The sequence below is a fragment of the Podarcis melisellensis genome (genome assembly GCF_964234715.1).
Source record: "Podarcis melisellensis genome assembly, chromosome: 14".
Taxonomy (NCBI): domain Eukaryota; kingdom Metazoa; phylum Chordata; class Lepidosauria; order Squamata; family Lacertidae; genus Podarcis; species Podarcis melisellensis.
The window spans coordinates 39,834,043-39,859,485 of NC_138546.1; the positions used below are offsets into that span (position 1 = coordinate 39,834,043).

At 42.6% G+C, this 25,443-nt stretch overlaps 1 protein-coding gene across 3 annotated transcripts in view; it reads left to right on the forward strand.

The window, feature by feature from the left end:
* Positions 1-25,443, forward strand: part of FBN1 (fibrillin 1) — a 206,176-nt gene that overhangs the window by 63,968 nt on the left and 116,765 nt on the right. For all 3 annotated transcript variants that reach the window (XM_081888327.1, XM_081888325.1, XM_081888326.1), the window contains 3 exons: positions 12,333-12,530; positions 14,535-14,660; positions 20,302-20,427. In XM_081888327.1, coding sequence (XP_081744453.1) covers positions 12,333-12,530; positions 14,535-14,660; positions 20,302-20,427 — 450 coding nt within the window. The remainder of the gene's footprint in view (positions 1-12,332; positions 12,531-14,534; positions 14,661-20,301; positions 20,428-25,443) is intronic.

Genomic DNA, 25,443 nt, shown 5'->3' on the forward strand with positions numbered 1-25,443 from the left:
AGATCAAGGGGTGAAAAGGGGGGGGGGCTGAAGCTACATTTAACAAGAAATTACATTTAACAAGTAAATAACAAAAATGCCTGCCCCCAAGTCAGACAGCAAGGTCCCCAAAATGATTGCAAGCTTTCACACTCCACAAAAAACCCACCAAAATGACAATCCCCCTGAATATCTTGCCAAATTTACTGTGCGTTTGTGTGTTCATGAGGGTTTTTTTGATCCTTCCTCAAATTGTCTCAATAAAACTATTCTGTGAGGTAGGCTAAGACTGAGAGGTAGCTGCGTGTCAGAAGTATCTATTTCTGGTGAGCACTGAACACAGTTTAGCCATTTAGAGCCAACCTAGACATGTGGGGAAGCCAAATCTATAAATTATGCCCATGTCTGCCCTGTTTCCATAGAACATGGGGGTGGGGTTTCTACCTTTTTAATATGAAAAACAACATGCAGGGGAAGAAAATGAAACCCAAGTCCTCCGCCATCCCTTCTTGTGATCTGTTTACAGTCTTCTTTCTGCCTACATCCTGTCTACTACTGTTGATTATCCCATGGTCCTTGCCCATGCTTCCTAGGGATGTTGGCACTTGTAACTGTTATGTACTGAAGTTCTCACCCTGGCCCAGCAAGGGGATACTGTAGATAGTTTTCACTCAGGTCCACATATGCAAATAAGGGATCGAAAGTGACATTCAGTGATTGGATAGTTACAGAAAGTTGTTACAGTTACGTTGTACTGGAGCTCTATAAAGCAGGCTGGCTGAACCCTTCAGTTCAGTTCTGTTCTGACCGGTGAATAAACAAGAGCTGTTTGGAGAATCGCTGTGTCGTCTGATATGTTCACCCACAACTTAACAGTAACTCACAATATCTGGAGGGCTAAAGGTTCCTCGCTTTTCTCTTCAAGCAGCAGAGCTCAGCAAGGCAAGGCTTCCTTCCTCTGCACGCTGCTTTTCATATCAAAAGTGGACCTTCTTACAAGTGTGTACCGTTGCCCTGTTGCAAGGGTGGGGAATCTCTGGCCCGGGCTGCAATCTTAGCCTGCCAAAGTATCCAGTTTGGTCTGCAAGGGCATTTTCCCCAAACCCGTGCCCACCTGTCCATCATCATTGGTGATGTCAGCTGATGGGTGGGAGAACGAGGTTTAATTTTGCATTGGCTGTGTGCCGTCTTCCCATCAGGGAACAGGGTCATGCAGCCAAGGCAACAGAATATATAAATCAGATGAACAGGGATTAAAGTGCTTCTCCAAAGCAGTGTTTGAAGCAGCAAATGTGCTTCTGTGAGTGATGTGAGGTAGCCCCCATGCTCCTGTTTCAGCTGAAATGGGAGCACAGGGCCTGCCTTAAAATGCTTCTCAAGCACTTTTGCAAAAGTCTTTAAGATGGCCCCAGTGCTAAAATGGGAGCATGGGAGCTGTCCTAAAACTTTCACGAATCTCACTGTGTTCCTCTTGTAAACTTTTGAGATTGGGAATGAAAGGGAGAGGAGGGGAGACTTGCAACGCCATGCATTTAATACGTGGGTGGGCTTGTCAAATTTGGCTCATGAGGTTGATCCTGATAAGGACCTGGCCTGTGCAGAATTGCTGCCCATCCCTGCCCTATTGTATCTTGTTTGGCCTTTAGAACGCTATGCTACACTACTCTCAAATAGTAAACTAGTTGTTAGCTTCAGATAGAAATATAGGGAGAGAAGCCATGATTTCAGATGAGACCTGAGGAACCACGTGGAACCTCAACAGTTTTGTAAAAGGACCAACCGCCCTTCTTGACAGGTGGCACTCATTGTGAGATGAATCTAGAGGTTTCATGTGCTTTTTAGTGTTTTTTACTGGATGGTGCCAGAAATTTATGGGGTCGGTCTATCTTTCAGAGAGATATTGTAGGGGTAAGGCCTCTATTCAGGGGCATCTTATATTCAGAACAAATAACAAATGTGTGTTTATGACTTCCAGGGGTTTCTTCCACCTGCCTGCACAGTACATTTTATTCATTTCTGAGCATTTACATCCTCTTCTGTCTGAATTTAAGAAGGGTGGCTTTGATCTCTGGATTAGAAAGTGTAACAAACAAATCCATCATCAGAATCCCTTGTCATACTGGTTTTATTTTGTAAAACTACTCACAGAAGCAGAAAGCAATTGTGTTGTGTTTCATGACTTCATGTGAATCTTGCATTAGCAGAAGTCTTAGTTTGCGTACTTATTCCCATATACTTGGCTGCAGCATGCTCTCACTTCTGGTGTTTGACAGCCTGTGCAGATGACGTTAGGCACGATCCACATCTGTCCTGCAGTTTCATGACAAATATTGCAGCATACAATGTGCTTTCCCTCAAACCAGCTTTCATCTGATCTGAGAACGTAAGCCACGTTCACTTTGCAGTTCAGCTGAGTTGCGTATATTTGAGTCAGCCATTGAGCTTGCACAGATGACAGCTTGCTTAATGGGATTTGCGGTGCCTGTGTGTTGTAGACAGGTAATGCGCATTGGGAGAAGAAATCCCTGGCCCCCATCTCTGGTGTGCACAGCAAATGCAACTTGAAACACAGTAGGGAGAAATTACCTTGCAACGTTTTAAGCCACTAATCTGTACAGAAATGTGTCAGTTTGGGAAGCAGTGCTACATCAACGGAAACTTCTTCATTTTGCTGCCTTTGTATTATTTTTCTTCATTTTGGAAAATAAAAAAAAATGCTGTATATTTTTGGACTGCTAATTGCAATTGCGAAGAACAAAACTAAATACTCACCCCCACCCCCTTGTTATGGGCTTAGTTTTGTGTTTTGGATTTGAGTGTGCATAATAAATTACTCCAGAAACAATTCTTGAACATTACTTTGTTGTTGTTTGATTACTTTCCAGCTACAGGAAAAGTGGGTCAATTGCAAGAACAAAATAGGTTTTGAAAAGATTCAGGTTTTTTGTTCTCAAATGTGGGTTTTCAGATACTTTTCAAAAGCATAAGGGAGATCAGTGCCCAATTCAGAGGGGCTCCTTGGCTTCTCGCAAAGTTGCTTGGCAGAAGGAGATTCAGAAGGAGCATCTTCTGTGATTGTTTGATGAACTGGGAAAAAGAGCCATATCTTACCTGTGTTAAAGGCAAAGGAATGTCCATCAAATTTAGGTTACTGGCACTGGTGACCTTGGCTTGGCCAATTTTCATATAAAAGGTAAAGGGTAAAGGGATCCCTGACCATTTGGTCCAGTCGTGGCCGACTCTGAGGCTGCGGCGCTCATCTCGCTTTATTGGCCAAGGGAGCCGGTGTACAGCTTCCGGGTCATGTGGCTGGCATGACCAAGCCACTTCTGGCGAACCAGAGCAGTGCACAGAAACGCCGTTTACCTTCCCTCTGCAGTGGTACCTATTTATCTACTTGCACTTTAACGTGCTTTCGAACTGCTAGGTTGGCAGGAGCAGGGACTGAGCAATGGGAGCTCACCCAATTCGCCAACCTTCTGATCGGGAAGCCCTAGACTCTGTGGTTTAACCCAATATGGCTGATAAGAAGAGCCCTTACAGTATGTGATTTGCCAGCTCAAATGCAGACCACAAGCTGTGTATGGCAGCTCAGCAGGATCTCAATAACCCCTATTGTTTTGCTGTCTGTTGGGGACTGCAAAACCTGGGAAAGGGGAGAGATAAGGGCCTGGCAGGCCATTAAACTTGCCTGTTGGGTTGTGTTCAGCTAAGTGGGTCACAGGTTGCACAGGCCCGAATGAGGAGGATGATTTCCAAATGGTGAGTCAGGCATTTGGACTCCTGTGAATAAGTTTCCAGGCTCCAGATATTAGATGGTGATGCACCAAGAAATGCAAGCCCAGTGAAATCCCTGGTTAGGAGGTGATCCAGTGGAAAGGCAGCTATGTTGATTAATCCTCTTGGGCAAAACATTTAGGAGTTGGCTTAGGAGTCTCATTAAAAAAACAACCTTGTACTTCAACTAGTGTACAATAATTGTAGATAATTTTAACTACGATACAGCTATATCTGCTGAGCAAGGTTTTAAAATAAGCAAAGCAGCAAATAGCAATTTGGCATTATGCTGAGCCTGTCTTTTGCTTTATTAAAAAGTGCAGAATTCTGTATTTTGGTGCTAATTTAATTTAATTTCACACTGGACATGATGCAACTGAAGTTAGTTGGTTCTACAGCATACTTTTAAGCATACCTGGACCAGAATAGTCTGCTATCAGCAGTGCTTGGAAAGTAACTTTTAAAAGGAATTAGATGTAGTTGAAGTTCATCCTGTCCAAAAAGGAACTAGCTACAGTTCAAAATAATATTTTGCAAGATGCTGTCTTTCAGCCTAGGTTTCTCTATCTATTAAATAAAATTAATATGTTCCTGACCTGGAGGACTGCAAGGATCCTAAGTGAAGAGTTAGATATTAGGAGCCTTATGTGTATGCCTGTTTAATGTACTGAAAAATATTCTTAATAACAAGCTTTTTTTTTTTACAGTGCCTGATTTAATTTTTTTTTAAAAAAATTATGTGGACTGCTGCATTGCTGAACATAATGAATTCTATGTAGGAAGCATGTGATGCTGGGAAGGTCACAGGGGTTAGATTTATGTTGCCATGAACATTTAGCATTCATAAAGGCAGATTCAAGTAGGCACATATATATTCTAGTTTCAATTGTCAGACCTTTTAGGAAATTCATAGTTAAGAAAAGGGAGATTATTGCTGGGGTGTGTGTGTTAAAACTGAGTTGTATTTTAGTCTTTGGAAATGGCAAATACTTAAAATTTCAAGTCCAGATCATGTGTCTGGGGCTTTCATTGATTTTGGCAACCTGCCTTGAAGCTTGTGTCTTTTCCAAGCAATTTACGAAATCAAGTACATTTTATATTTTTTACATATCATACCTAAAACTTGCTGCTGATTTTAAGTGCTGCAATACCCACCATTCTCAACAATTTCTGACATGATTTGGACATAATAGTTTTATTTTCCACCAATGCCTTTTTTGGGGGTGGGGAGTGAAATAGTCTATTCTGAAAGCTTGAAGTTTGGATAGTTAAATGGTATTTTGTTATGTGGGTGTTTCAGCTGTCATTTGGAAGTTCAGGAATGTTGGACATCTATGAAAAAATGCAACATACTTATAAATCCAGGATTCCCTTTGCTCCACCCCACTCTGCTGTTCTTCCAGTGTGCCAGAGAGCCAGTGTGGTGTAGTGGTTAAGAGCGGTAGTCTCATAATCTGGGGAACTGGGTTCGCGTCTCCGCTCCTGCAGCTGCTGGGTGACCTTGGGCCAGTCACACTTCTCTGAAGTCTCTCAGCCCCACTCACCTCACAGAGTGTTTGTTGTGGGGGAGGAAGGGAGAGGAGAATGTTAGCCGCTTTGAGACTCCTTCGGATAGTGATAAAGCGGGATATCAAATCCAAACTCTTCTTCTTCTTCCCTCCCAGGGTGGCCCTGCCGTCTGCCTGCCCTTCAGAGCCAGTGCATCTTGCAAGGCTGGGCCTCAGTGGCGGCAGCCTCTCTTCCTCCTTCTCACCTGCTCTCCAGCCGTCCCCATGAACTGCCCAAGGGATGAGGCCAGTAGCGGTGGCTATGGAGAGGCAATGGGATGCCTCCTTGCAGGCACCACTGCCACCAGCACTCAGGACAAGCGCCAGCTCCTCCTCCTCCTTGAGCTCGGTGGTGGCACTGGCAGGGGAAATAGGGACATTCTGAGATCAAATCAGAAGCCAGGGTGGTTTTCATAATTCTTGGACTGTTCCTGGAAAATAGTCGGGCTAACATAAAGGGCCTGCATTGAATTGGAATTATTAATTTTGAAATATAAGTGACCCTGTTATCTGTTGGATTTAAACCATGAAACCTGGGGGAGCAAACTTTATTTACCGCTGACTTGATATTTTCTTTTCCAATGTCCCTTAATCTGATTTGAATACAGTATTATGATAAATATATTGCTCACTTGAATTATCCAAGAGTTCCAAGTCAGTACAAATAGACCTGATTTTGCTATGTAAGCATTGGAACCGTCTGGTTTTATAAGAGTCCTTAAGTAAGTCAGATATCAGACTTGAAGGTTGGCAAAGAAAATGGCAATTCAACCAGTGTTTTATAGTGCTAGCCCACACCCAATATTCCTTTGTGTGTACACCTAGTTCTGCACACATCGTCTCATACTTGATTGAACTGGGGAGCCCCAGGATACGACTCAAGAAACTTGAGTGTATCTTATCTAAATCAGTATTATATGCTTGTATCCAATCAAGTTCCATTATTAGATTCAGAGAAGAATTTTGTTCTACACAAATACAACCGTTTCCTGCAGCTTGGGGTAGGGGTTGTATTGGTAGATCCACTAGGTTCATTTTTGGAGCACAGGAAGGTAAACCTCCCTCCCTTTCTTCTCCACTGATTTTGCTTGGCCCTGAGGAACTTCTATAGATGTCAAATGGTTGTGGATATTGGATCTATTATCAGTTTCTACCTCCGATTCTTTGACCCCTTTGAATATGTGGCTCATAGAGTCAAGAATATTGATGACTGTTTGTTGCTCTTCCTGAGGGAGTTTCCTATAGGAGCTAAGAAAATCACATTCCAAGGGGTTCGTGAAATGCTCAAATCCTGGGATTGTTTGTTTGGAGAAATCAGCTGATCCTTTTGACCCTCCTGGTTATATTGCTGTTGAGGATGGTTCTGGCCATGTAGCTTTCAAATATAAATAGTTCCTCAGTCCCTACCCTCAGGATACCCAAGGAAAAAGGAAGGAAGGAGAAGGGGGGGGGGGAGTAAGCTCAGCCACCACTTCTTCAGTTTACAGGTCTTAATATGAATGGGAGCAGTTCTGGTAGTTTGCTGCCATGTGAAGGAGGACCAACAAATAGCCCTGCTTCTCACTTCTCCCTCTGCTCTGCCACCTGGTGGAAAGGCAGTTGCCACATGACTGCTGGGGAGACTGAAAAGCAGCTGGTCTCTTAGCACAGGCAATGGAATAGTGCTGTTTCCCTTCTCTCCTCTCTTCTTCAGCCTGTTGGAGAATCTGCCCTTGCTGCCGAAAAGGTTGGCTGAAAAAAATAAACACACAAATGCCAAAATCTAATATTTCCAGGGTCATGATTCCTGCGAATGGCTTCACTAGCTCAAGCTGTTCCATAGATTACTTTGGAGCAATTGTTGTTCATTAGCACTGTGCCTAGTTTAGATAAAAACCTGCCAATAGTCTGAGGTTCAACAATCTCTACAGTTGTTTTAGGCTACTTCCACTTTTCCACTAGTCTCAGTAGTTAATGTCAAAGGAACTTGTTTCAGTTGTGGCTTTAATAGCTTGAGACTTATTTTTTCTCAGTTTTAGTATTTATAGAAGTAAATAAGGCCACATGCTTTTGTATTGGTTTCAGGCAGTTGTGGGCAAGAACTCTCTAAAATTAGTTCAGGTGAAAATAGATCCAGAAAGAGGCCAATATATGAGAACTCTCTGAAGGCACATCTGTATTAGAAGGCATTGATTGATCCTGGGATAGGGGGATATTTGTTCAGCCCAGGGACCACATTCCTTCATGAGTAACCTTTAAAGGGTCCCATGCCAATTGTAGGTGGAGCCAGGGGCAGAAAAGTAGATGGGGACAGACGCAACAATGAATGACCTTTTCACAGTAGGCTGCATTCCAGCTGTGCAAAAGCCAGTTTTCTACACCCACCAACCTTCTCTTCTCTATTCCCTCTACAGACAAGTGAGAAGCATTATTATAGTTCAAGGAACATTTTGCAGGCAAAATGCTCAACAAGGGCATGGAGCAGGGCCTGGTGAGCGGCGTAGCCTGTGGAGAGCGGGCTACAGTCTAGGGGACATTCTTAGGAGCCAAATGGAGAGGCCTAGAGGAGTGGTTCCAATTAGCTAAGTGCTGCAGAGTGCGGACCCCCTGTTTTTTCAAAAGCCAAGCCATGGACCCCCTACTTTTGTAAATGTTGATATTTCTGTAGTGGTTTTTGTTATGGAAGAGTGCCCCCATAGCCTCCAACATGTCCCATCACAAAACTGGGCCATGGGTCTTCTAGACTTCACTTCTGCATGAGTCGCATAACCTGCCCGAGAACGCAACACCCACAAACACATGGTTTTAGGTGACACAATCTCGTGTGAGACGCATCTTTGTCCGCAGTCTCTCACATTTTTTAATGTTGTGTTCTAGCATGAGGGCATGGTCCCTCAAAACACGATGTCCCTGGCAGTTGACGGATATGTGACATGGACCCCCTGGGGTCTACAAACCACGGCTTGGGAACCACTGGCCTCAAGGTTCTCCCTCCCCTCTGAAAACAAGAGATCAGTGTGATATTTCTAGTTACCATGGGGAATTTTTATATTCAAGAACAAATGAAACCCTGATCAAGTGGATGTGACAGGTTTATTGTTACTTAATATATACTGTCAGCCTTTCCACAAATGTAACCTAGCAGAGGAATGTGTCCGAGAGCTTGGGTCTCAACTACATCTATTTTGTGTAAATGTTTAATTGTTTTTTAATGATTGTTTTTCTAAAAAAATATTTTTAGCTGTTCCTATTTTTATCTGTAAACGACCTTAAGTCCCCCTCAGGAAAAAAGGCATACATAATAATAATGTGGTAGAATGGGAATTGATTGCTCTATAGCACATCATAATCACAAGGGAGATGTTTCAAAGTTTTAATAGGTAGGTACATAAGCATTGGGGTGTAGAGACTAGTGTAAAAGAAAATATACATAGGCAGTGGTTTTTTTTCTGGGGGGACGCATACCCCTAAACATTTTGTGAATCTAAGTTTGGCCTCATTGAAGGACTATATGGTAGGAAACTGAGAGTATTCCTAAACATTTATTTAAGGGGGGGGGGGAAAGCACTGTACATAGGCAAACTGATATATCACAACTCAACCAAAGATTCAGTGTGTTTATAGTTTGAAAATGGAACTCAATGAAAGTGTTCAATCTAGCATTCTGCAAAGTATTTTGCATAGTGATTCCCCTTTCTTTTGAACCAGTTGGAAGGATATGCAAAGAAGTCACTAGCCCACTTTCAAAAACAAAATAACCCCACTAGGCAATATGTCCATACTTATTTTTGTTGTGTGGCCTGACAGGTGACAGGGTGAGAGGCTGAGACAAATTTTGTAAAGATTTTGTGCTTTCACATTTGGAGGAAATTTTAACTTACCACTGGGGGCAAGTAACTATAAACAAGTCTAAGGAAAACTGAAGATTGGATAAAGGGTGGGAGAAAACACATCAAGTAAGAGCATAACCTTTATTTGAACCGACTAGTGCTTAAATTCCTGGAGAGAGAGACTTTGTGTGACCTAATCTCAAATACTAACTGAAATTTATGACACTCAAAAGCTTGCATCTGGCAATTCAGTTGATCCAAATTTATTTTATGCAACTAAATTTATAGGCCACTTAATAATGAAATTAAGAAGTTTACATTAAACAGCACACATACATGTCTTGCCTGATTTTTTTTTTTTAAGGGGGCAGGAGAACAGGAAAAAGCCATTGGCAAAAAAAAGTCTCTCAAAGGCCTCCAGAGCCAAGTAAGGAAGGGCAGAGAGCTTCAAAGCTCTTTCCATGGTGGGAAAACTTGACACAGAATTATCTTTTAAGTTCTCTGCCTTGCTTTATTGGGCTGTGGGAAGTTCTCGCACAGGTTCTGGAGGCATTTGTGAGATCTCAGAAAGCCCTGCGAGATCTTGTGCAATCTCTGGAAGGTAATATTGCCCACATGGGGGTGGCTTTACACACAGCCCCTGGAATCTAACCCCCCCCCCCAATATGCAGTCCTACTGTATAGTTCATTGAGACCAACTGAGCCTCTGCTAAGGGCCTCCTTCACTGTACACTTTAAAGTGGCATGGTTTCTCAAAGTGTTTGATATTGAGGTCAGTCAGTGGGACTGTACAGGTAGGCTTGTCATATTTCAAGAAGTAAAATTCCTGACACACACACACACACACCCGCCCCAAAGTTGTTGAGCTTTGTGTTGAAATTGTTGAGCGAGGAAGCTGAATTAAAGAAAGAGGAGGCAGTGAAGCCACGTGAAAATATCCTATGCCAAAGGATAAATGGACACAAATCTGATATCAGGAATCACAAGTTAGAGAAACAAGTAGGAGAACATTTCAGTCTCCCAGGACATTCTATACAAGATCTCAAACCAGCTGTCTTATTACAAAAGAATTTCAGAAATAGACTGGAAAGAGAAGTTGGTGAATTGCAACTTATTACCAAACTTAAAACCATGGAGATACCTGGTCTGAATAAAGACATTGGATTCTTATCTCATTATACATGATATAGCTATTTTTAGCCATCTCACCCCTCGCTTTTTCCTGTAAGACCAATTGCGGTCGTTAACAGTCGTCAACAGGTTTACCACACCTATCAGCCAATCACCCATTCCCACCACCCTTCTGAGTAATACCCCTCCCCACCCTCTCACTATATATAAGGGTCTGGTGACTTCTGTTTCAGTGTATCTGAAGCACACAAAAGCTCATACCAATAGCAAACTTAGTTGGTCTCTAAGGTGCTACTGGAAGGAATTTTTTTATTTTGCATCAACGTGAAAATAGGTTATTGAGGTTGGCTGAGGCCAGAGGAGAGAACAAAGCTTATCTTTCTTCTGTTCCTTTTTTATTTACTTGGGGAGCCCTGCATGCAGAACCGTGTGTGTGTCTACGCCAGGGCTCCCTTTTCCTGCCCTGCCCCTCGTGCCTCTACGTGGGCAACTTGGGAAAGGCAAAGGTGGCACGAGCAGAAAACAGTAATTGAGGAAGGGGGAAGTGTGGGCATGGACAGACTGAGGGGCCCGTGTCCCACCTGCCGCCCACCCTCAGCAACATGCTGCGCAGTGAAAGCTGTTCTGGCTTCTGTGATAGCTGCGCATCCTGCATTCGCTCCATAAGATGCACACACATTTCCCCTTACTTTTTAGGAGGGGAAAAGTGAATCTTATAGAGCAAAAAATACGGTATATTGGCAACTACATAGGTGCACTTGTGAAGGATTTGGACTTGGAGGGGAGATGCTTGTGTTTGCCCTGTGTTACTAGCGTGTGAAAAACATTTTAAGGGAAAATATCTGTTCTTTGTGAGGGCGATAAATAAAGGAATATAGTAGGCTTCCTCAACCTCGGCCCTCCAGACTTTTTTTTGGCCTACAACTCCCATGATCCCTAGCTAGCAGGACCAGTGGTCAGGGATGATGGGAAATGTAGTCTCAAAACATCTGGAGGGCTGAGGTTGAGGAAGCCTGGAATAAAGGAAGGCGCAGAAAAGAAGCAGAGAAGGTGACAAATGTTCTTTTGAGGAAAAAAGAGAGCTTGTGTGTGAGAGTGTGCGTATGTGCGTGCAGGGGAGCTCGCCATGCCACTGTTTTGTTGTTGCCGTGGGAGAATGGAACAAAATACAAGTGAATATTTTATTAACGGCCTAGTTTAATTTTGTCTCTCGGATAAATAGTTTGTCGTACCATAAACAAACCAAATCAGATGTGTTCCACATGCCCTCTCGTTTAGCTGCAGACAAAGGTTGCCCACAGTTAAATGGGTGTGCTTTGTGCCTGCGTATCACTGAAAGTTGCCTCTAATTAACTTGGTTGTAAGCTACAGCCCTTTAGGATCTGTTAAATTCTGTGGTAGGAAAAATAATTATTAAAAGTACTGTGCTTTAGGCAAGATTAATCAGGGAAGGGTTAGGCAACCTTGCCGCTAAGGAGAGAGTGCTACTGTTTTCCCCTGTTGGGCCAGGATCCTTTACAGTTCCCTACAGATCAGAAAGAGTTTGTTTCCTTATCGTATGAAATGTGAGGAGTCCTCATATACGCAGTTTGGGGGATGTACACAACACAAAGCACAGAACGAGACTGCCAGGGTACACAGGGCTGTGATAAATATGGCTGCCGGAACCTCATTTAACCCTCTGTCTCAGGCCTGTTCCCCCCGTTTGGGAATAAGAGGCAATGAGACTTGGAAGTCCATTTATCAGGAAGTGCCCTTCTTTAAATTTTAGGGACATAATTTATTGACTTCCCTTTCTCTCATTTTTGCTATACATTTGCTTCTGTATTGCAGTGTGGAAATCTGTTTGTTTGTATACTGTCCCATACCTGCAGGACTCAAGGCGGTTCACAGGGTACAATTACGCTATAAAAACACAGAATTAGCAGGTCCAGAGTTGAAAGGATGCCTGTTTCTGTGTGCCGGGGCAGAGGGGATGAGGGGAGCGTGCAGAGTTATCTGCCCAGTTCTTACATTGTTGCTTTGAGTTCGCATCAATGAAATTCGCCCCCTGATTTAACACTGATGATGTTTCCTTCTTCTGATCCAGATTACAGGACAGGCCCGTGCTTCACTTTGGTAACCAATCAGATGTGCCAGGGGCAGCTCAGTGGGATAGTCTGCACAAAGACCCTCTGCTGTGCGACTGTCGGGAGAGCGTGGGGCCACCCCTGTGAAATGTGTCCAGCTCAGCCTCACCCTTGTCGCCGGGGCTTCATTCCAAACATACGGACAGGAGCCTGTCAAGGTACGGTACAGTAGGAGCTGCTGAAATTTTTATTAACAGAATGATTGCAACCGAGCTTCATCTGCTGTCTGAAATTGTAGAGAAAGCCGTGGAAAGGAGTGTCAGATCTTATTCGTTAAAGCATCTACGGAGTGCTGGATGCTCTTGTAAATTGCAATGGCTTTTGTAAAACTTGCAAGAGAGAGAGAGGCAGGGATCTTACTGAATTTCTTTGGTGCCAAAAGGTTCTTTCATAAGGAAAGTAGCTCCATTCTGCAATGCTACAGGACGATAGAACAGATTTTGGCGATAGCACAGCCGCAATAAAATTGTTTATTTTAACATTTTGCAACCGGAACTCGTTGATATTTCCCTGTAGAGAGATTCCTCTAGTATGTTTATAACAGCTTGGTATGTATTTTAAGTAATATAGTCAATAAACCTAAGTTGGTTATCTCCATTAACTTCAGCAGGTCTACTCTGAGTAATGCTTAGTTGAATACCACTCCATCAAGATATTTCTTTCTTTATTCTTTAGCATGCCTCACAGACAAAAGCCCTTACACTGCTTTTGGCTTTTATTGTTATACATATACAGCTGTATAAATTCTTTTATTGTCTGGGTGTCTGGCAGGAAGCAGGAGAAAGTTAAAAGGGACAGTTGCTATACACTAAATTGGTGTGGATTTTATATTCCCAGGACTGCATTTTTGGGAGGATTTGTTTTAGACCATTCTCTAAAATATTGTCTAATGAGGTACAGTAGCTAATGGGTCTAGAAGAGATAAAGATTAACCAAAGTAGTATCAGATTCATAATCTAAAGATTCCCATGATGAACTGAAGGCAGTCTATTGTTTTAGAAAATTTGGATATGGTTTAGCAAAAAAACCAAGCCCTTTCTCTTATCTTTAAACAGCTGGGGCTGCTCTATAAACTACAGAAACAGCTTCCATACAATTTGTGTGGTTATGTTCTAACCTTTCATTGTCCTAAACGAGCATATTCTCCTGTCTAATGGCCCCTGTCTAATAGCAGTAAACAGTCATGGCTTCCCACAAAGAATCATGGGAATCCCATCACAGAGCTACAATATTCAGAGTTCCCAGGAAAAAAAGGATTGACTGTTAAATCTCTCTAAAAATTGTAGGCCTGTGAGGAGCTCCTCAGGATTCTTGGTGGAAGTCTTGACTGTTTAAAGTGGTATGATACTCTTTCAAGGTTAGGTTCCCCTAACACAGCTCAGCACCCTTTACGAACTACAGTACACAGTATTCTTTCAGGGTGCTTAAATTGGCATAATGCTATAAATGTTTAGTGCAGATAGGGCCAAAAGTCTAGCATATTGAGAACATTGCCCAGTCAATAATTGCTGCGTCCTGAAATAGCCAACGACGCCATTTACTTATGGAGCCAATCTTCATGTGAAAAAAAATTAAATGGAATATACACAAACAGCAATTTTAATTGGGAGTTATATAACCACATTGTATTTATGTATGCATAGTCAACATGGAAGTGACAATCGGGAGTAGAGTTTTGTGCCCTGGATTTGTGGAGAAATTGTGCACCATTAACAGTTGGATGACATTATCCATACAGGTACTTTTTGTACCTGAGGTCAAAATGTTAAGTATGAACTGGCTCTATAATTAAGGATGACATTGGGTTTTACTTTTCTTTACATGCTTGATGGAATACTGACCATAGGATGCTCAGCAAGGGGCCTAGCCTCATATATTTTGTACCTCATGTAGTTTGATGGTATAAACTTAAATACAACAATGGCCGAAATTTCTTTGTGTTACTTTTTAAAATGGAAAGTACTTAGGGAGACTGTACTAAATTAATCTAAAAAAACAAAAACACCTTAATAATTTCCAAATAAGTTGGACTTTCTTCCAGGCAAGAAATCTTACAAGATGATGTGGGAACAGTGAATTTGTTTTTAGTTTTTGTGTGGTCAAATTGTTAACAGTTCTTTTTGTGTGTGTGGTTTTTCTCCCCCACCCCTTTTGCATGATAGATGTGGATGAGTGCCAAGCTATCCCTGGAATCTGTCAAGGGGGAAATTGCATTAATACTGTTGGATCTTTTGAGTGCAAGTGCCCAGCTGGACACAAGTTTAATGAAGTGACACAGAAATGTGATGGTAAGTCCTTTCAGAACCTTCGTTTGAAAATAAGGGGAAATGTTTTCACATTTGAAGCAAACAGTATTTCAAATATTTCTTCACACAAGTATGGAAATATAAATTACACAAAGGGCATTTCAGTATTATCTCTCTCTGTGTGCATAAAATCTGTTTTATTTCTAGCCTTTCGTGACACTTCCATTTCCCCACCAGTATTTTTATGTGAGTGGCTGGGGAAACCCAGCCAAATGGGTGGGGTATAAATACAACCACCACCACAACAACATCTAGACTAGTATAACTGTGGCAGTAGGTCAGAATTAAATGAAAGGGGAACATATTTTGACAATATTTTGATTTATAACTATGTGAAAGGTTGGAACAAGAGAAAGCTATGCTGAAGCTTTTTATATCCCCATTGCTCTCCCCATATTGTACTTTATCCTTGGACATTATTGTACATAAAGGAAGGGCCATGCAAATGATACTTTCTCTGCCTTCTCTTGCCCACTCCGAATCACATAAATTTAGGTAAAAAAGTAAAGGACCTCTGGACAGTTGAGTCCATTCAAAGGCAACAATGGAGTTGCGGCGCTCATCTCGCTTTCAGGCAGAGGGAGCCGGTGTTTGTCCACAGACAGCTTTCTGGGTCATGTGGCCCGCAGGACTAAACTGCTTCTGGCGCAATGGGACACCCCTGGGACACCCCGTTGCACAAATTCGAATTGCCAACCTTCTGATCGCCAGGCCCAAGAGGCTCAGTGGTTTAGACCACAGCGCCACCCGTGTCCACATAAATACGCATGCATATTATCAGACAGTATCTCTCTTATTTCAATCAATCCCATTCTTTCCTCTCAAAAAACCGATAGATCTTACTTTACTCCTCCATCCCAATAAAGTAACATTTCGCATGGGCTGTGCTTCGTAGCTTATTTAACATCATAGCTCATTCAGCAGTGTACATGTGTTTCAATGGATTTATTTAGAAGAAGGAAGGAAAGTGTTCCCTTTGGTAAATCATTCATGAAGGTCAATGGGAACTATACATAAGTAAAGCATAAACCCTTGTAATATCACATAGCTCATCCTGAATGTAAGACCCCTTTAAGACTCTGCAAATTGGGTGCCATATAACAGAGGAAATATAAATCTAGGTATAATAATAATATTTATACAACAACTCCTTTGTCATTTTTATTTTTTCTTATGTAAACCAATTTGCAAAGAATTTGCTCCAGACAAATACGGTTTTCATTCTGTCTGCCATTGCTGTTGGCAAAAAGGCAGCCAAAGGTAGAAGTTGCAACTTCTCAAACACAGGAATCACTGGTAGTGTTTCTAGAGTTAAATTCAGTGACATCTTGATTCAAAAACCAGTTAAACTGGATTATGTGGAATCAGTGGCGTAGCGTGGGGGGTGCAGGGGGGCCGGCCGCACCGGGCGCAACATCGGGGGGGCGCTCACCACCTCCGGAGTCGCCGAAGAGCCTCGGGCGCAGGCTGTAGCAGAGCCCCATGTCTTGCGGAACCGGCGAGCTGTGCTCGCGTCCAGGCGGGGTGCAACACCCTCACAACATGAACAAGCGTGACGACACATCCCGCTTGCCAGACATCTGGAAATTAGCCCTCCCCACAAAAACTGACACCAGATCCAGAGGCACACAGAACGCCATCACCAATCAACCACACCAGACCCAAACCCAGACCCTCTCCACAGATAAATTACAGACACCATCCAGTAGCCAAACCATGGTGGCACCTCCGGATGCTGCACCCCCCTGCAATCCCTACACAGATCTGGCTGACACAGGCCACAAAACCACAGCTCGCCCCTATACACGAAGCCAAGCCAGAGCACAACTAAGTGCAGTACAGCCATCTTCTCAGAAAAACTCTTCACAAAGTTCAAGAGGTCAAGACACAAAGACTTTAGCAACTAATCCACACCTAATGACCCACCTAAGTGGTACTCAGGATATCACTCAAGAAATCACTCAAGATATCCCTCAAGTAATTAAGGAACAAAAGAAGAAAAGGCACACTAGCCTGGGAACTTCCTCTCTGCCCAGAACATTGGAGGCTATACACCACACCCCCTCAACAGTATTTATAGGAACTCAAACACTGAGATCCTGCTCTGTTCCAGTAACAAGAAGCCGAAAGCACCAGCCTGAAGATGACGAGTGAGACCTCGTCGAAACGTCGCCTAGACACCCCAACTTTTACACGGGAAGACACCCGAGGACACCAAAACCTGCATTCCTGTACCCGTGAAAATCTACGAAAGCATATATATATATATATATATATCTCCATCCCACAGATTTGGAAAAACCAGAAAATTGCACAAGCAAACCACATTAAAAAACGGTGTGCTGAGAGTTTATAACTCACTGACTGTGTGCTTTTGTGCACTTCCTGGGTGGGCAATTTTTTTAAAAAATGCAGGCCACACCAGCACCCCTTTGCATATATGTCCTGTCTTTACTTACCTGGCACAATAGAATCAACAATTAGAAAACAGGGACAAGCACAAAAGGCAACACCTGTTGGTATGAATGGGAAAAACCAAAGTTGCTCCTCATATATTAAATCAATTATGTGCAGGTTTTGGACTACTCCAGTCTAATTTGACAGGGGGAGGGAGTAGTGGATTATCAACTAAGTAATACTGAAATGTGAACAAGCCCTGGATCTCATCTGCTCTTGCATGGCAAAGTCCCAAACCCTCCCAGGAAGAGGAATAAAGACACATGAAACAGTATTTTTGGTTAATGGGCGAAAAAGGCCACAACTTTGTTGGTTACAGAATGTGAGATGTATTGGCTTAGGTATTGGAAACCACACGACTATATCTGACTCCTGCCTGTCTGCAGGAGTCTTGGAAGGGTTAACCACCGGTAGAGGGAGCCCTGCTAATTCACATCAACTAGGGACTCCCCCAGGGTCACCGATAGGGGTCGTGCCATGGCCCTAGCGCTCCATCTGGGGCTTCGGACAGAGACCACGCCCCCTGGATTTCTTTAATGGAATACCCTTGAATTAGGAGGGGTAGGTGATTGCTACTACCTTCCCTCCCTTTCAACCTAATACTCCAATGCCTAACCACCAAACTGTACAAAGTTGTGACAATTTGCTACCAGGTAGGCAAAAAAACACCAAATGGCCAGTGCCAATTTGCCAAGTGGAAAAATTCCTACCAGGCCCCTTGGACAACCAAGGTGACCAACCGAGGTCCATAGCAAGGTCAAGAAATAAAAGAGCCTAACCTAAGGGAGGGAGGGCGGGAGAACTGGCCGAGCAGGGAGAAAAACAGGGGCGAGTCCTTGGCCGTGGGCAGTTTAAATAGCCTGCGCCTTGCCCCCGGACCGTCCAAATTGGATGGCCTAAGGGTGACGTGGCTGAGGACCATTCAATGGCGCAGGGGCAATCCTGCCCTGGATGCTTGGGGAGGGCTTGCTCCCAGCTCTCAATGACATTTCCCCAGGAACGGGAAATAGCTTTCCTGTAATTTGAATGCTGTGCATCCGAGCACAAAACACAGGCTGGTTCCATTTTGAACGAGGTGCTCATTGGCTCTCCCTGTTGCCTTTGACTCTTCAAATGTGTTGCTTCACTGGTAGTATTTACCAGAAACTTATGGTATTGAATTCCTGACTGGTAACCTCTGCTGACCTTGACACTATTATTATTTGCCTCTGATTTGGACAATCCGCTATAACAATTGACCTTAGTTCACCAATGGCTGTGCACATATGGAGGCAAGATCACTTGCAGCTTTCTTCCTGAGTGTAGTGCTGGGTGGATTTTGGCTCCTCAGAAAGATTCTAACCCTCTAGGTGTTCCTAAAATCTCAGCAACTAAAATAGGAATCCAGTGCAGCAACGTAATTTTTTGGTATGAACTGAGTCCTGATTCATTGAGGCATGGGGGGGGGAGTTGCAAATGGATTAGATTCAAGTATTTTCTGACTCAAGTTCCCTACTGTTTATCTTCAAGCTAGTGTTGCCTCTGTTTACAGAGGGTCTGGTCTTATTAACAGCAAAATCTCCAGGTTTTATTTTAAGGCTGAGCCTAACCCAAACAGCCTTTCACTGTTTATAGTGCTGTTGACATTCATATAAATACCATTGTCATCAGTTTAAGCACTTTGGTTTCATTGAGGTAACGGCAAATATGGCTGATGACTTTCCAGACATTAGCAATAGGAGACAAAAAGTAAGCCCATTAAAAACATTATGTGCTTTTTAAAAAAGAGACTGAAATCTATCTTGTGTATTGTCTGCAGCACTATGGTTACTCCCATGACATGACGACTCTCTTGCTCAGGGCTTGATTCCTAGAAAAAGAAAACTATTAGATTTATCGACAACTGTTAGGAAATGCTACCCTCTGATCTGGTAAATCCCCCTCACCTCAATTCATGATCTGTGAAGTCTCTCTTTTTACTCACAGGTGAAGAAAATATGCTTAGCATTTGTTCAGACCATGGCTGGATCTACACACATAAAAAACAACAACAATTAAGTTAAACGCGTTGTAAACGTCATACAGGGAAATCCCATTGGTGAAAGATGGGACTCCATAGCGCCACCTGGTGTCACAGTGTTATGATGCATGTAAAGTGCTTTATCTTTACAAATGTAGCTGAGTCCCATGTTTGCCTATTCTTCTGGGGTTGAACCCTGGCACAAATTAAGCCTAGTTCAACTGCTGCTGCGAATATGTGAAGTACAGTGGTACCTCAGGTTAAGTACTTAATTTGTTCCGGAGGTCCGTTCTTAACCTGAAACTGTTCTTAACCTGAAGCGCTACTTTAGCTAATGGGGCCTCCTGCTGCTGCCATGCCGCCGGAGCACAATTTCTGTTCTCATCCTGAAGCAAAGTTCTTAACCCAAGGTACTATTTCTGGGTTAGCGGAATCTGTAACCTGAAGCATATGTAACCCGAAGCATATGTAACCCGAGGTACCACTGTATTCAGAAAGTGTGAGTGATGTGATGTGAACATAAGAGCTCTTCTGAATCAGACCAAAACCTGCATCTAGCCTAGAGTCCCATTTCCACCCCACCCCTGACCTCCCATAGCCCGTCATATGCTTTCAGGAAGCCTTTAAGAAGGGCATGAGGTCAATAATAGTGGTATTCAGTTGTGTCCTGCTTCTGGAGGCAAGCCCACCATCAGCACTTGTCATAATTGGTCTCATTTAGGCATAAGGTTAAAACCTTTTTTGTTCACCCCAGGCATTTGGAATGCAAACTGAGCTTCTTTTGCTAACTATGCTTAATCTCCTTTCCGACTGTTTCAGCAACCTTGGCAATAACTTGCAACCTTGGTATTATCAACATACATTAAGAAATTAGGAATTGAAAGCAAAGATTGTTGAATTTGGAATTTCTTTATTTTATGCCTGGTATTATGGTCAAAGGGCATGAGGTTTTGTAGGATCCACATGTTTTACTCACATGATGCATCTATTTCCCAAAATGTGGAGCTACCGGTAGTTTTCATTGCAATAGATTTAATTGATGTGACTATAAATATCAAGAGTCATCAATATTCTCACCCGTACAATTCTCAATAAAGTTGCTGTTTTGGTGGTATTGTTCTAACGTGATTGAACCTTCTTCTTCTTCTTCTTTTTAAAAACCTGTAGATATCGATGAGTGCAATACCATTCCTGGAATCTGTGATGGGGGAGAATGTTCCAACACAGTTAGCAGTTACTTTTGCAAATGCCCTTCTGGATATTATACATCCCCAGATGGCTCCAGGTGTATAGGTGAGTCAAAAAATAAAAATGCAAATGTAGACATGGTAGATATGGAAATGCAACGGAAAAATCTGTGAAAAGAATTACATGGAACCAAACTTATTTGAATGGTTCCAAAGATCTGCTTTGTGAGCAGATCTAATGGGCTAGAAGATCTTTATTTTTATTTTAAATGAAAGGTTAGAAGACTGAATTTTTTTTGGTGTACCTAACCCCATTGGGGTACCCAATGGGAGCCTTCACAAAATGGCTGTGCATATTTATTAGTATCCCTCCCCATTTTTACATGCTGCAAGATTTGGGCCAGGATTTCGGTTATCGTGCTTCCTGCTTGTAGTCCCCCCTCCTCTAAATGCACATAGAAGTGAACAGAGGAATTGGCAGATTTTTTTTCTTTTTTTAATACGTGATGCCCTTTGACCTTCAATTCTGAATCCAAAAATCATGTCCCCAAGCAGCTGGAGACCCAAGTTTGGGAAACTCTTCTCTAAATGTTATGGTTTTTTCCACAACCCTCCAGAGTAGACTTGGGGATGTTGTGGGGAGTGCATGAGGGAGCGAAGTCCTGCTGTAGTAGCAGTGATCCTAGTGCTCACAAAATTATTTAGTTGAATATTGCCCTATCATTTATTGTGTTTCCTGGAATGTTATCACCTGACTTCCCAGTGTAATTTTCATATATTTAGAATGTGACCCATTTTTTTATTTTTTAAAAAATGCTTCAGATATTTTAGTTATCATCCTACAACAGGTAGAAACCTCACTACTGTAATGGAAGTGCCATCCAGGGATGTCTGAAAAATTCTCCAAATTCACATTTATGTGTTAATTTGGAGGTGGCCCAGTACCTCAAAAACCCACCCTGGAATTAACAGCCACTACATCAGTTTATGTGGCAAATTAATGGCTGTGTTTTTGGTTTCATAAAGAGTTGTTTTTTATTTAGAACATAGCAATGTAGAGTAGTACATTATGCTGAAGCTACTGCTTCCAAAGGACATCTCTGACTATTAGCTATTATGGCAACAAATCACCTGTTCTTGGCCAGCTCTAGTTATGCAAAGGTCCATTATCCCAAGGAATGGGAATGTGTCAGGCTGTCTACTTCACAAAAGAAACTGGTTTAACCCATCCTCCTCTTTTTAAGGAGTAATTATTAAAACAGGCACTGCTTGAAGATTGTTCCTTAAGTAATGGAAGTGTAATGGAGACAGCTAAAAGTTAGAGCGATGAACAGCAAAAAAACAATGCACAATAAATATTGCTGCTGGGTAGGGGGAGCCGACCCAGCAAAATCCTGCTTACATATGCAACGTGGGACAAGGGAGGGTAGCGAATCAGTCTATGCACAGGGTAGTGAGGATGTGATTCCCATAACTGTAGTGTTACTTATGTTCAACCCATTTGTTCCTGAAATAAAGAGCCTTGAGTTTCACAAGCATGTCGATACTATTCAAAAGCATATGCATTTTTAAAAGTTCACATAGTCATACAGTTCTGCAGCCGGTATGAATAAGGATGCATACTCATGCATTAGTCTTGGCTGTCTTACACTGGGGTATACTAACAGACATAATATGAGGAGGAAGAGAAGAGAAGTATTCATGGGAGGAGAAGGCAGGAAGTAATAACCACTCCCTTTAGAAAAAAAGAAGGGATTATAACAATCCCTCTCTTGTGACTTAACATCTTTTTTTTGTTAAGTCTGGACAGTTTCTCTCTCTCTTTGTGTGTGTCTGTTTGAAATATGATATGCACACAGTCCCAAATGCAAACTCTGCATAGCACTCCATGTGAAATGGGTTCATTCGAGGGGAAAAGGCAGAGCAAAACGGACATGGAATTAGAACCAATGTTGTAAAACATACTTTCCCCTTTGAAATCTGGAATGGATTTAATTTGGGAGGTGATTCATTTGCTATTTTTCTTTAAAAATACGTCGAAGGCTGCTTTCAGTGGTGTAGTTTAGACATCACTGAGACTGTTATAACTTATTTTCTTTGCTGATTTCCCTAAGTAAAATTTAATATATTTTATACCATGAAAATTTGCTCTTCAGTCTATGATATAAAATGTGCACATTTTTCTGTAACTAACATTGGAGGCTGTTGATGTTTGGATTTCTAGACCACAGAAATAGAACTGCTATAGTCAAAATTCTGTTGTTGTAGGTCCCGCTCAACCACATCGCACTATTGTTTATCCATAGTTCTGAAAATGTAGCACAACCTTCTGTAAGGTAATTAGGGATGGATGGATCTGTCCATTTCAGTTCTCTCAGTTTCTCATTTTTCCAAACTTAATTTCAGCTTTCCAAATTTCTGCAATAAATAGCAGTAATAAAGAAATCCTCATGAAAATTAATCAGAGGTATAGTTCGGATTTCTGCAGCTTAAGCACATTTTTGTATGCAGTTTTTGACTAAAGTACACCTTTTTGCAAGCAATTTCTTCTTAAAATTGCTTATCTTCACTAATACATCCATTTTTATGCTCACTTTCTCCCAATATAAGGCATTTTTATAAACATTATTTTGTTGGAGAGCTCTACTGCAAAATTCAGAGAAGTGCTAATTTCAAAGGCTGGCTGTGTTTTGGTTCTTGTATTGTTTCAGAAATTGTGAATTAGGTAAGTTGGCCTTTAAAGGTGAACTGAATTGCTTTTATACCCCATTCTTGAAGGTCAGGCTAGCAGTTTTATGGGGATATACAAACTCTTTCCTGCCCAAAAGTCCAATCCCATTGGGTATACCTTGGTGACTGTGTCCTCCTTCCTAGTCTATGTTTTATACACCAGCAATACTATTTTTTATAGTATTCATCGAAGCCCCTTACTTTAAAGCAAGAGTGGGGAATGTAGCCCTTGAAGTTTTGTTTGACCGAGCACATCATTCCTGACCATTAGCTGTGCTGGCTGGTGCTGAAAAAAGTTGGTGTCCAATAACATCTGGAGGGCCACAGGTTTCCCATCCCTTCTTTAAATGAAGCATTGGACATATTTGGTCTGTCTCTCTGTTCCTTTCTTTCCCTTCCACATTCAGCGCAATTGCATGAACAACTCAAGTAGTTACTTAGAACAGAGGTCGGCAAACTTTTTTTGGAGAGGGCCAGTTCACCGTCCCCCAGACCTAGTGGCGGGCTGGACTGCATGAGCGGGAGGGAAAGCACGCAGTGAAGGGTACTTCTCTCTCTCCCCCTCTGTCCCCCAGTCCCTCCCCCTGCCTATCTCCTCCACCGCTCTGCTTGCAGTTGGAAGTTGGCGGTAGCAGCTCTCCTTTTTGGGCCAGCTTTCCCGGGTGCCAGGCGCAGGGCCAGCACCTACCCCACAGCGCGGCCATGGGGAGAGGCCGGCAGGCAGATGGCGAGGCTTCCTATCAAAGCCCAGCCCCCTTCCTCTGCAGGGCAGGGAGAAATTAGGAAGATGGAGGGAGGAGATGCTGATAACATGGTGAGGGAGTGAGGGGGAAAATTGCAAAAAAATGGTGCCCCCCCAAAATGGGGGGGAGGCGATTGCACCGATCCAAGCAGCGATTGCAGAACCGTTTGTGGGCCAGATCCAGAGGGCAATTGGGCTGGATCCGGCCCATGGGCCTTCGTTTCCTGACCCCTGACTTAGAACATCCATTGAAGAAGTGCATGAGCTGAGAGGTTCTCCCAGAATCCTTTGCAATGTTGCTGATAATTCTGGACACTGTTCTCAGATCATATAAGGCTATGTACAAATGAAGAAGATTGTGCCCCCACCCCCAGCATTGTCTATGATATTGCAGAGGATTCTGAGATGCAATTCTCTGCATACTTTACCAGCTTAGGGCAGCAACATGTATTGATCAAGCTTCAGCGCTAACATCAAATCAGTATGTTTTAATTGCACTCACTGGGCCCCTGCAATATGAACTCTTACAGATTTAAAACTTGGTTTCATTTCTATCTACATCTCCAGATTGAAAGTATTTTAATTTAATGATTGGGTGTTTTAAGTGATGATAAGGAGCAGAATGAAAGTGGTAATCCAGGCCCTAAGCTATTATTAACTTTCAACATTATTTTCAAGACAAAACGTGCTACATGCAGAACACTATTAATTATCCACAGATAGTTTGGATTTGTAAACTGCACATTTGCAATATAAAAATGATGCTAGCCAAAACACATGGAACTGGGCGAAATAGCTAGTCTGGAATTAGTTTCAGTATGATGCTAGCAGCAGTTTTCACAAGATAATACTGATATATTTATTGCACTTTCTGTGCCTGTAATTCAGCTGCAATGCTCATGTTGGCTTAGATGCATGTTAGATTTAAAAATGGCTCTCTTCCTTTTCCTGTTCCACACTGGCAAGATTCTCAGCTGATAAGTCCCTTCCAAATGGCCCTCCCAGCATCCTTTTTTGTTTTTTTGTTTGGCGGGGGTGGGCAGAGGGGAAAGCCATTGTCCTTGAAGAACCTTGGAAAAATCTCCTTCCTGGACCAAATTGAGGTGGTGTGATAGAGGCATAAATGCCCATAGTGTACAGTGGTTCCCCGTGTTATGTACTTAATCTGTTCCGGAGGTCCATTTGTAACCCGAAACCGCTCATAACACTAATGGTACTTCCCGCTGCTGCCTCACTGCCCGCTCGCAAAGGTTGCAACCGGAAGCGTCTACTTCCGGGTTAGTGGAGCTCCTAACCTGAAGCATTCGTAAGGGGGACGGTACATAACACGAGGTACCACTGTACACTTAGTACTTATTTGGAGAAGTGTCAAATCTGATGGATACCGTCATCTTCTCTCTTCCCAATCTCCGAGGGCAAAATTTTTGAAAGTTTTGCTGTAACGTTCAATCAACTTACTAATCCCTGAAGGCTGTCGCCTGAGGAAGTTTCTTCACTTTCCTGCATGGCATAGCTGGCCCTGCTGTCCTGTTGTACTTGATAAGAGTGATCCCCTTGCATCTGGTGCCTCTGCCACAGTTTAGTGTGAGGGAGGGTGGACTGGCCTAAGACATGCATAGTTGTGTTGCTTCTTTAGAGCAATGTGCATGA